We start from the raw sequence: 13,212 nt of genomic DNA, 5'->3' as shown, positions 1-13,212 counted from the left end.
AAAAAAAAAAAAAAAGTTTTTACTTCTAAAATTATTTCAACCGTAGTAATGGAATTTCAAAAAAGGAAAGGAGAATGTCCCATTATATCACCTTAATGTAGGATTTTGAAGTTGATTTTTTTAAAGGGCTCCCTATATATTTTCAAGACAAACGGGAAGGGTAACAATCAAGATAATAATAAAACTGATCTCCTAAGATTCAAACTGAAATCTTATAAACATATTTAAATAAAGATAATTAACCTATGAAAAATCGATAGTTTGTCATTATTTAGAAATAAAAATTTTATCTTAGTACCATCTTTTGCTAACAGTTATTCTAAATTACCTTATGATACAAAATGAATAAGTCTATACCTCGAGGAATAAAAATATATGTGAAGTTTCGGTAGTCTTTAAATTGTAATCCAGACTATACAAAATCCTTTAGAGACCTCTTGTGGTCAAAGTTAAGAATACAAAAAGGAACAAATACTTTAAAATGCATATTCTATAATTCCAAGCCATTCTTCTGTCTTTTTTCACACAGCTTTATTATTTCTTATGTATTAATAAAATATCAGTCATAACTGATAAAAACTGCTATTTCTACCTTCAGGTTTACAGCAGGACAAAAGGGAGTCTAAGTCTAAGACACAAGAATCTACCTATCACTGTTTAAAACAGACAAGAAGACGCCACCAAAAACAATACAACTTTTCTCCTTGAAAATTCAATGCTATATTGTTTACTGGTAGAAATATGGAACAGAATTTTGGCAAGCTATGTTGTTCATACCTAATTAAAAGCATTCTCTATCCCCATTACTGATTTTTTTTTCCTTTTTTTTTTAATACAGCTTGGATGTGTAGCTCAGGTTGATAAAGGCTAAGTCTAATGGCAGCCAAAATGGACCCACTAGCATTTAGGGGCGAAATTAAGGTAGCACACAGTAAAGCAAACTAAAGAAAAAGTAAATTAAAAGTTGAATGCTAAAAACTAAATTAAATTTTAAAAGAAAAAATAAATTGACTAAAATAAAATATAGATGATTACTGAAGTATTTTCAAAATGGGGAGAGATCTTTCTATGTGTAAAAATCATGGAATGCTACCATAAGCATGGAGGACTTAAAAACACATAGAAATAGTGAATTAAAATATAATCAAAAATGGTTTTTAAAGACAGTCAAAAAAAAAAAAAGGAAATCCCCAAGGGCCAAAACCAATATGAGAAACAGCTGTAGGTGGGAGATGACATCATAAAGGGCTATGCACAGAAAGCAGAAAAAGAAGGTCCAACATACCGTGTTCCCCCACGCATAAGACGCTCCCATGTATAAGATGCACCTTAATTTGGGGGCCCGAAATTTGAAAAAAAATGTATTACATAAAGTCACTGAACTCAAGTTTTATTCATCATAAAATTCATACAACTCATCACTGTCAAAACTCCCAACCATTAGCTTGTCCTCATCTGTGTCTGATGACGAATCACTGTCTTCATATATTGCCCCGTCCTCTGTTCCATCTACGGCATTTGAAATGCCACACTTCTTAAATGACTTGACAGCGATCTACAACCACTGTATAAGACGCACCCAATTTTTAGACCCCAAATTTTTCAAAAAAGGGTGCATCTTACACATGGGGAAATACGGTACTTCTTCTGGTAGGCGTTCCAGAAGAGAATAGGGGAAAGGCAGTATTAAAAGAGAAGGGCTGATAGGAAAAGAAAAAAAATAGCTTTGCTATTGAGAACTTTCTATGCTAGGCATTGTTTGAAGCACTTCACCTATAATAAGTTATTTAACCCTCACAATAACCCTATGAAGTAAGCACTCTTATGACCCTATTTTAAAGAAAAGAAAAATGAAGGACAACACAGTTGAGTGATTTACCCAAAATCACTATAGGGAAGAGCCAATTCTCCAACCCAAACCCTATGTCACAGGAGCCACACTATTTGACCACTTGACTTTTGAATCTCCACTACTCCATTCTGTCCATAGACACAGATTAGCTTTAAGGCGCTCCAAGAAATATGCATTAACTTTTGACTTTGCTTAGTCTGATATGCAAATAAAATAAAAATTACATGTGGTCGGTAAAGATAGGAAAAGTTAATACTCCCAATGATAACCAGAAAAGTGCAAATTAACACAAGACAAAGGCAGCCAGGTGGAAACTGCACTAGTCAGGGGGATGACTTCTTAAATTATGTAAATGTCTACCTACTATGCTGTACACCTAAAATATAAAATAATATTGAATGTCAACTGTAACTGAAAAAATTTAAAAGGGGAGAAAAGGTGAAGGGGAATAAGAGGTTCAAATTTCCAGGTATAAAACAAATAAGTCATGGGGATGTGATGTACAGCATAGGGAATATAGTCAATAATATTGTGGTAGTGTGGTATGGTGTCAGATGGTTGCTGGACTTAACGGTGATCATTTTTTTAGGTATATAAATGTTGAATAACTATGGTGTACTCCTGAAACTAATATAATATTGTATGTTAACTATGTTTTAATAAAAATCTTTTAAAAAAAGAGAAAAACAAAACAAGACAAAGACAGCCATGGAATTTGGAAAACCCACATAAGACACTCAAACTATCTTTGGTATGCCAAATGGCTCTTAAATCTCATTTGATGAATAAACATTTAAGAATATCACCAGGCAATGCTGTCTGCCAGCCAAATAATTCAGTTTTGGCAATATCGTTGTGGAATATTTTGATATTGTATTGAATTTTGCCTTTATTATTTTATAAAAATAATCAGAAATGAAAGTGTTGATCAATTGATCAACTTTAGTCTCAATTACATTTGACCCTTGAACATGTGTTTTAACTGCACAGGTCCCCTCATACATAGATTTTTTTTTTTTCAATAAGTATAGTCGGCCTCCATATCTGCAGGTTTCACATCCACAAATTCAACCAATCCAGGATTGAAAACAGTCTTTTCGATCCAAAGCTGGGAATATGAGAATGTGGAGGGCTGACTGTACACATTATTCTATGCCATTTTATATATGCATCTGTGGGTTTTGGTAACCATGGGGGGTCCTGGAACCAGTTCTCCACAGATACAAAAATTTAATGGACTGTGGTTAAGTTTTGGGGGAGTCAAAAGTTACACAGCAGATTTCTGACTATGGGGGTGGGGTCGGTGCCCTTAACTCCCGCATTGTTCAAGGGTCAGCTATATATCTGAGTTAAGCAAATATACGCAGTTATAAAGAAAATGAACAACCGCTGAGCTGCCAACAGGTGGCAGGATGGCTCAGCTAAAAAAAAAAAAAAAGAAAGAAAAATGAACAAAACCAAAGACATGAAATATTGGAAATAAAGTTTTAGAAAACTATGTTTAAAAAAATTAAAACATTTTAATTTTTCAGCTCTTTGAGAGCAGTACCCCTTAAAAGTATACTGACTTTTAATTATTCAAGTTTGAACTCACTGTCAGAAAAGCATTAAGAATAAAATACGAGAACTTGATACAGAATTTTCCATCTATCCAACTAGCAGAGATTATTTAAATAATCACCCACAATGTTAGCAAGGGTTCAGACAACTCTCTTACACTATAGCAGTGGAAGTGTAACTTGATATTACCAATATCAGCAAGCAATCAAAAGCTTTTTAAATATTTATACCCTCTGACCCAGTAATTTCACTTTTAGGAATTTAAATTAAGGAAATAATCAGAAATGCACACAAATATTTCCATGCATGGATATTCATCACAGCAATATTTATGAAAAAATGAATGCAAAATAAAAGGGGAATGGACAAATTATGATCCACTCATATGACTGAATGTTATGTAGTCATTTGGTTTTTTTCATGAGTACCCACTGAAATATTAGCAGATGAAATGATATTCTCTAGGATTTATTTCAAATAAATAATCCAAGGAGGGAAGGAATGAAATGAGATTAGATGAGTTGAGAAATATTGAAGCTGGCTGATCGATTCATGGGGGCTCACTACACTATTTAATATAATTTTGTATATAATTGAAAAATTTCCATATTAAAATAAAAAAATGAGAAATTTTAAGTAAATAAAAGACAGGATATAAAACTGATTTTGCAACATGAATCCAAGTTCATAAACAAAAAAAAGGTGAAATGCATATATGAAAATAATACACTAAATGTTTAATAGTAATTATCTCTGGGTTGTAGGATTTGACTTACTTTTATTTATTTATTTTTTGTAACTCCCAACTTTTCCTAGATAAACATGGATTAGTGTTGTAACCTGAAAAATATATTATGAAAGCTACTTTGAAAGACATTCAAGTCAAATGAAAACAGAACATTCTTAATTCCAAGAACAAAAAAAAACATATGGAACTTCACTTAATCCATTAGCTTGATTTTGTAGCTGATTTGTCAGCCTACTAAATGAAAATCTTTATGGGCTCTCCTGTGTAGTCTAAAGCCCCAATTCCTCCAATATGAAGTCCTCTGCACTGGAACCACAGCCACCTTTCTGGTTTCTTCTCCACTACACTCCTCCCAGTGGCAGGCGCCTTCATGCTTGCAACGTGATACATCATGCTTTGTGCGTGCAACTAGGTATGTCCACATCTGCCTCTCCTGTTGGATTATAAACTCTGCCAGATAGAGCACAACCACGTCTTCTTCTCCAGTGCCTACACACTACCTTGTAAATAAGAGGTGTGACCTTAGACCTAATAAATAAAACTCATGGACATAGCCACAAATTGAAACCTGCAGCCCTGATACAGCACTTTCAAAATTATATAAACTTACTAAGAAATGAACTTTAAATTACCTCCAGAAACTGGAGATTAATTACCAAATAATATCATTAAACCCCTTTAAAAAAAAAATCAACTTCTAAAATCCTACATGAAGGTAACACTACGGGTCGTTCTGGTTTTCTTTTTTGAAATTCCTACTACTATTGTTGAAACATTTCTATAAATAAAAACCTTTTAGGGCCTGCCGAGTGGCTCATTGGTTAAGAGCTCGCTCAAAAGATTGAGCTCTGAGCAACAGCGGTTCGATGCCCGGCCCGAGCTGAGCTGCCACTGAGCTGCCAACAGGTAGCAGGATGGCTCAGCTAAAAAATTTAAACAAAAAAACTTTTTAACAAGTTTAACAAGTGCCAGTTTTGGAATTAAACCCCAGTTTCAGAACCAGCATTACTCTCCAGTGATATGCCATCTTACCTAACAGCTGTGACTCTATGGATAAGCATCTCCGTTTGCTCTGATAAGTGTGTTGGAAGCAGCAGCTCCACCGGCTGCAGGCACAGTATCCGAGTTTCTAGCTCTGAACGGGAAGCTGAGTCCTGGAAACTGTCAAACACAATCTCACCGGTGGCGGGCTGCACTCCCTGAAAGCAAATAAAAATATGTCACAGAAAATATTTTTTCCCAATTATAACTACGACACAGCATAAACATGGAAACAGCAAAGACGATATACACTCAACAGTATGTACTCCATTTCTAAAGCATTTGAAAACCTGTCTGCTTTCCAAGAAGTCAGATTCACCAATATGTAAACTGCACTAGATGGGATTTGAGAAGGACACCCTGAGTCCAAGTCCAGGATCAAGCAAACATGATGGAGTGACTATGACAAGTCACCAAGTCCTCAGTTTCCTCCTAAGTGGGAATAAACCTGCCTATTTCCCTCATAGGGTTATCAAAAGGGTGAAATTAGAAAACAAACTGGAATGCTTTGTGAACTATATAAAGCACGATACCAATAGCAGAAGTAAGTGACATATTCCTAGTCAGCTGGCCACAAGAGTAGTAATAAATTACTATTATATAAAATTAATGAGTATAATTTTGCAAAAATCAAATCAAATATAACAAACTCTGAATGAACCACAAGTAGACAGTCTATCCAAAGAAATAACGATGATAACTAAAAGCAGTAATAGCAAAGATAAGCTAGAAAAGATCAAGGTATAAAAAGAGTTGTTTTGGTTGTAAATAATTTACCCAAGGTCACAGGGTGATAAAGTGGCAGAACCTAGATTCATGGAGTCTGACTCCACAGGCCACACTCTTATCCACTACAGATGCTTAAAAAATGCATCGGGCTGGTTACAACTGTATTAGCTAACAGGAAAAAAAAAAAAATAACCAACCCCTACACTCATATGCTGATGATGGAAAGTAAATTGACACAGACTCTTTTGAAAACAGTCTGGCATTATCTAGGAAAGTTGAAAACATCCATACCCCATAACTCAACAATTTCTCCCCTAGGTATATATTCTTGAGAAACTCAGATATATAAGAAAACATGTGCAAAAAAGTTTATAGCAGCATTCTTTGTACAACCAAAAACTAGAAAGAACCCACAAGTACATCAGCAGAAGAACGAATAAACAGTAATTATAAAATGAAATACATTACAATTGACAATGAAAGAACTACTACAGTTACATGTAAATAAGTAAATAGTTCTCATATTCAAATAGTAATTTGTAAACAAAAGAAGCAAGACCCAAAAAATTATATACATGTTTACATTTGTATATAGTTGAAGGTGATAAAACTGGAACGAAATGCAAGGAAATTATCACCAAACTCTGGGATTACAGCTCTCTCTGGAGGGAAGGGGCCCTTCTGTACGTGTTACATTACAGCCGATTCCAATACCACCCCGCCATGCATTAGCCTCTAACCCTATTAGTTAGGAGGGAGTGCCTCGGTATGACTTGAGGCACCGTAATCTCTCTGAGGGAGTGTCTCGGTATGACCAAGGCCGGTAAAGCTCTCTCTCAGGGGAGTGTCTCAGGTGACTGGGACCTATTGGAATGATAATAGTTGTCTCCCCTGGGAGGACACAGTAACAAGTGTTCTGGGGCTATGTGGCCAGAAGTGTGAAGGCATAGCATTTGCTGGAACACAATGGGATATGTTAATGAAAAGAGGACTTAAGGCACACAAATCACACAGGGTTGCTAATTGATTGACAGCAGTTTTACTTCTTTGAAGATTCTTAATAAAAACCATGCGCTGACCCGATTCGGGGCTCAGTCTTCTCTGGCTGAGTCCCTTGGTCTCGCTCAAATCTTACTTTTGTCTCTTTACTTTATTCAATCTGCGTCGCCCCTCTCGAAACCCATTTGCCCTTGCCACGCTGGACGTGACATGTACGCAGTGTTATATTTCCTTACCTGGGTGGTTGTCTCACATGACACCATAATTATGCATTGTTTTATGCATCTTATAATTTTTTAAATTCTTCATTTTTGGTTAAAGCAACTTCCTTAATTCTATATCCCAGATAGCTGAACTGCAAGTACATTTGTATACATGTTTATCTTCCAATGCACAAACCAAAAATTTAAAAAACTATTTATAGAAGTCGAAGCGACAAATTTAGCAGCCAAACTCCCCTTTGCTTTTTTAAATCAGAGAAATGGTCTATATTGTAATACCCACAACATCTACTACTCTGTATGATGTGACACTGAGAAACCCAAGGTCAGTCCGTGTGAAACTGCATTGCCCAGACTATAGGTAGAGGGCTTGATTGCAGTGGTACTGCAACAGGAAAGCCTTTGATGTTAGACATCAGTACCAAAAGATAACCCCTAGGTAGTGACTGGCGAATGTGTGGCACTCATCACAATCGGGAAAAACCCAGCAAGAACAGTATTGAGGGTAAAAGAAGACGAGATCACTGCAGCCACACTGAGTCTGAAGGGTTGGGGAAAATTCTTGAGTGTCTTGTCCAACAAAAAGTTGGATGCAGGAGCCTGGAGCTCAGAAGAGGGGTGTAGCCTGGACCCAAGCCTCTGGATGTCATCAACTCAAACGTCGTCATTGAGGTCAAGGACCGGTCCCAAGAAAATGCTTGAAAGGCAATCTATCATTTCTCATTTTTCTCACATCCCAGTTCATAAACTATGGTTAACTTTGGCAGTAGGCCAGATGGTATTTCTATAAGCACTAAGTAGGAGTTGTCTACTATCAACTTTGTCCTTCATGCTGAGTTCCAGGTAAATATAAGATAGCACATTACATATGTTAAAGCTTAAAATCAAATAACCTTACTATTTGTAAATAGATCCAACTGCCTCTAGCTAGATAAAAAAAATGCTTCTCAAGGATAAAAGTATCATTTAGAGCTACCCGACAGTAATGCTAACTCCCTGAGAGAAAGGCTTATTGGTTAAGTAAATGTCAAGTTAGCACAGAGTTATGCAGCTACAATAAGGTATTAAAAGGTACTTTGGAGACATCTGGCTTATAAGAATTTCTGATATTGTAGCTTCAGATTGCAAAGTTAGAAAAAAACAAAGAGAATTCATTATTACTTAGGCAAGGAGTCCTACTTTTGCTTAACCCACAACCAAACAAGGGAACTTAACAGTTCTGAAGGGCCCTAAACGGTCTAAGATTTTGAGCAGAGCCCAGGTAGGTCTGTAAACGGGCACATTTACTCAAAAATTGCCAGACGTCAAGATCAATAAAACTATGATTCACAAATTACATTTATCTGGAAGACTGACTGTATATATTCATAATATTAATTAAACATGAAGTTTTATATTGGCCGACTATCATTTCCCCTCAACTAGCCTTTCCTCCAAATCTATACACAACAATCCCATAATCAGTTGTGTTTAATTTCAAATCCCTGGAGGAAATACGTGAAACCCTTTGCTAGCCACACATGTGTTGGTTTAGTTTTATTTTGTTTTTATTTTATTTTAGTTTTATTTTGCTATCTGTGTATTATCCACATCCATGCCTGTCATTGTGTCTCTTATCTTCAACCCTAAAGTGCTAGAGCACATGGACAGAAGTTATCTAGATCATTCCATGGCAGAGTGCCAAGTAGCCATATGAGACAATTGCAACAAGTGATTTAACATATAAAATTATGAGGAAAATGTTTTTCTAGGATAATTACTTGAGGGCACATTTCATCAGATATCCTCTTTACAAACCATACATGATGCAGTATTTCCACATACTATGAACATCTGTCATTTGTTCTTCACCTACAAAGTACTTACCACAACTCCAATGAAAGTGTTCCCCTTTTTTTTGTCTTTAACATTCTCCTTATTTTCGCAGATACACAGAAGATAGCTGGTAGAAGTATCAGTCATTATCTCATCGACATTTATAGCATCATCCAGCTTGACTAAAGGATTCACATGTAATAATTATTAAAGAAAAATATATGTTACATTCCCATTAATATTAACTGTTTTCTCCTTTGAATTAATGGTTCATTTTTCCAGGCATTTTTGCTCTGTGCAAAACTCTTCCACACAGCATTCATTCTTCTGATTTACTCCGATCATAGTTATATGCCTTATTGTCCCTAAGGTACAAGGCTCCTGAGGACAGACAACTACATCTTCTCACATCCAAAGGGCCCTGGAGAGCACCTCAGGCCTTATGGAAGCACAAGTGTTACCCCTCTTCTTTACCTGAATGATGCTGAGATTGAATCCTTAACAATCCCCTACTGCTTAAGTCCGTAAGTCAAAGCATGAATACACTAAAATAGTATAAATTACTTTAGCTCCCAGAAATAACAGAATTTAAATAAAAGAATTTTTAAAGACACGAGAAAAGAAAATCAAGAAACGGAAACATACGTGTGTGTGTGTGTGTGTGTGTGTGTGTGTGTGTGTGTGTGTGTGTGTAGTCAGTCCATTAATTAAATTTTCAGGGATCAATGCTGATTTGGGATGAAGTCAATCTAGGAACATCCAATCTGGGCATCAATAGCTAAGCGCTATAGCAGCAGCAAAGAGAAGCAAGGAAGGATACTATTTTAGGAAGGGACTTTGAGCAAGAGACTCAAGTTCAGGCAATAGAAACAATAAAATTACCCAATTCTTACAGCCTGATCAGCTTAGAATAACACAGGGCTGTTAATGGTTTAGGGTTTAGGGTGCATTTTGAGTGATAGCCATTCCCTATTCATGACATTAATGGAACAAAACAGTATTCATGGGCCAGAATAACACAGGGCTATTAATGGTTTAGGGTTTAGGGTCCATTTTGAGTGATAGTCATTCCCTATTCATGACATTAATGGAACAAAACAGTCTTCATGGGCCGGCCGAGTGGCTCAGTTGGTTAAGAGCTCACTCAAGAGTTTGAGCTCTGAGCAACAGCGGTTTGATGCCTGGCCTGAGCTGAGCAGCCTCTGAGCTGCCAACAGGTGGCGGGATGGCTCAGCTAAAAAAAAAAAACAGTCTTCATAATTTGGGTTAAAGCTAAGCAGGTCTCTAAAAAAGCAGATTTGTAATAAACTGTAACAGAAATATTACTTTCACACAGTAGCATGTAAGACCTAATCTTCACAATCTTTTATTCTGGGAGACCTGATCCCATACCACAGTACACATTTTATTATAAAATACATCCTTATCTCATTTTATATATAATTATTTGGTTCTAATAAATCAACAGAATTTTAAGACCTTGCTATTGAAATAATTTTACTTTAGTAACTCGATGAATTTATGAATAACCATAAATTTGGGGGAACTCATAGTGCACACTGAAGATTCTTGCAAAGCGAGAAAGCTTCACCTATAATCAAGATAATAAAATTTTTATGACATTAACAATTAATGAAGATACCCTACTATTATGTTTTATAAGCAGGTAATTGTGTGTTAACTTTATAGTTTTCTCATGTTGAAGTTAATACCTTATTTTTTAGGACTTGTCTTAGGAAGGCCTGTAGCAGCTAACAGGCACTAAGTCCCTAACCACTGCCCACACAAGTGGAGGGAAGGTGTGATTTTAAATCAGTTGCTAGCCTGCCATCATCTTTAATCAGGCTCTCTTTTTTCTTGCTCTGAAAGTATAATGAACTCTCCTTCTACCATGGCATTGAAAAATGCTTCTTTCCAGCCATTGCCAACCCTTCTCCTTTCAACAGTGCACTAATCAGAGGTCAAAGTACCCATACCACCTTATCTCATCCAAAGGGTACCCTTTCAAAGAACAATTTTTAAAAAGCTATTATTGAAGGGCCGGCCGAGTGGCGCGTTGGTTAAGAGCTGGCTTGGGACGCTCTTGAGGGGCCCGGTTCGGATCCCACATATTAGCTGCCCTCTACAGCTAAGATGCTGAACAACAGCTCAACCTGGAGCTGGGCTGCCATGAATCGCCGGCGACGGCTAGGCTGCAGCCCCTGCTGCAAGTGGGTTGCCATGGGCTACCGTGTGTAGCCAGCAGCCGCCATGAGCAGCCGTCCAGAACCCGGCGACTGATCTGCCTCGGCCCGGGAAGAGCGCAATGATGGTGCCAACTTGGGCCAGTGAAACAACGTCCTCCACAACTAGACTGAAGACAAAAGGACAGAAACTTGTCTGTTACCCTTCCCCCAGTTCCCCAGCACTGTTCCCCTCCCCCAACTCCCCCAATAAAAATCTTTAAAACTAAATAAATAAATAAAAAATAAAAAGCTATTGAAAACAAATATTTGTAAAATTTACAAAAAAGTATCCTATTCAAAAAGGATATCTTCTCCAATAAGCGTAGATTTTGTATAAAGAGCAGTCAATTTCCGGGAAAAGAGTGAACTTTTGTTGTCCCCAATGGCCTTTAAAGCTGCTGTTTCAGTTTGCTTCACAACTCCTACCTTCAACAAAAATAAAAAATATTAAATATCAAATATGATTGAAATGCTTTTACAAAACATGCTTTGGGATTTTAAAAGGTTAATTCTGAAACACTTACCATAGTTTTTTTAAAATTGCCCCTAGAAATCTAAAATGTTAAAACTCATGAAGATATAATTTTAATAATTACGACACATTTTCATTTTCCCAAAATGCCGAATTCCAAAACCAGTCAGAGCCTACCACCTTACAAAACGTGTTTTCACTCCATGGAAGAGAAGCCAAGGCTGACCTTATATCCCTTTGACACAAGGCGGCGTACGTGAACGAACAGTCTGTGAGTAGGTATGCTTGCTGTCATAAAGTTGTGATCTAAATGGCAATAAATATTGAGCTCCCGAGCTGCAATCTAAAAAATTAAAAAGAGAGTATCAATAAATTTCTATTTCAAGATTCCCTGTGGGGTACTTGTTCACTTTATTGAAAAACCGTCAAGGAATAAACTTAGGATTTGTGCCCTTGTCTATCTGTGTGGTGTTATCAATAAAAAGTTTAAAAGACATCTCTGTGTAGAAGCCTAAGGTTTAATCTATTTTTGGCCTAACCTCAGAGCCAACGTCTATATCTATAAACAACTCGGAAAAATATGACAGGGACTTCTTCTATGTCCTTAGCTCTATCAAAACTTTAAAGTGCTGTAGCTTTCCCTGAACAAGGGCTATTCAATGCAGAGAGCAGGACACTGTAATAAAATTAGAATGTACTACATAGCACATGCAAATAACTGAAAATGAGGAGATACTAATAGAGTATGTATAATACTCTATTATTGTATATTATTGTATGTATTAATTACGAACTTACTTGGACAGATGGCATCTTTGAGGAAGTGAGAAGAGAACCCCCTGATCTGGCTAGCTAATTCTTGATGCATGAGTGATAGGAATGCAGAGCCAGGCAGCACCACCTGACTCCTTGCTTTCTTCTAGAAAGCTCCATGGCTCAGAGACTGCCAACTAAAGCCATGAAACTCTCATTCTAGGACTCTCCCTCCCCTACCCAACCCATCTCTGAACTGTTTTAGTTCATCACTGCAGGTCGGGGCAGGAAAACATCAGCCTTTACTGTGGTGAAGGCTAACTTGATCATTTGACCTGGAGAGAAGAAGAGAGAGCAGCATTTCTTTTCACCACGTCACCTATAGGGGGCCAACTACGTAATTGTTCCTGTTATGAAACATGCGGACTCTGTTTCAAAGTCTAACTGCATAACACAGAACACAGCATAATGCCATCTGAACTAGAGAACACTATTTTCTTGCCACAACAGGATTTAGGAAACCGGAAGAAAAAAAGTTGACCAAGTCTTCACTTCCCATCCATGAGGCAGCAGGTGTGTCCCACTCATCACTCTGATGATGTACAATACAACCAGGCCTGAAACCGGAATCATTACAATCTTCCAAGACTCCAACAAAGCGTCATCAGCAACACTCTCCCTAAGCTTGTCTTTAAATGTTCAAATTCACTTCTAACCTTCTAACTGAAATTAAAATTAAACACAAACCCAACCTAGACCAAGATAGGAAGATGAATGAAATACAAAGAGACCTGTAA

General features: G+C 36.9%; 1 protein-coding gene across 1 annotated transcript in view; it reads right to left on the bottom strand.

The window, feature by feature from the left end:
* MSH3 (mutS homolog 3) overlaps positions 1-13,212 on the bottom strand; it is a 93,793-nt gene that overhangs the window by 71,757 nt on the left and 8,824 nt on the right. Inside the window, exons 5-8 of the mRNA XM_019652581.1 lie at positions 11,889-12,005; positions 11,499-11,616; positions 9,017-9,162; positions 5,193-5,359 (exon numbers count right to left, since the gene is read on the bottom strand). Of these exons, the coding sequence (XP_019508126.1) occupies positions 5,193-5,359; positions 9,017-9,162; positions 11,499-11,616; positions 11,889-12,005 (548 nt within the window). The remainder of the gene's footprint in view (positions 1-5,192; positions 5,360-9,016; positions 9,163-11,498; positions 11,617-11,888; positions 12,006-13,212) is intronic.

The sequence above is a fragment of the Hipposideros armiger genome, unplaced genomic scaffold (genome assembly GCF_001890085.2).
Source record: "Hipposideros armiger isolate ML-2016 unplaced genomic scaffold, ASM189008v1 scaffold_182, whole genome shotgun sequence".
Classification (NCBI taxonomy): Eukaryota; Metazoa; Chordata; class Mammalia; order Chiroptera; family Hipposideridae; genus Hipposideros; species Hipposideros armiger.
The sequence above is the reverse complement of the archived record's forward strand: the minus strand, read 5'-3'. Positions and strand labels throughout refer to the sequence as shown.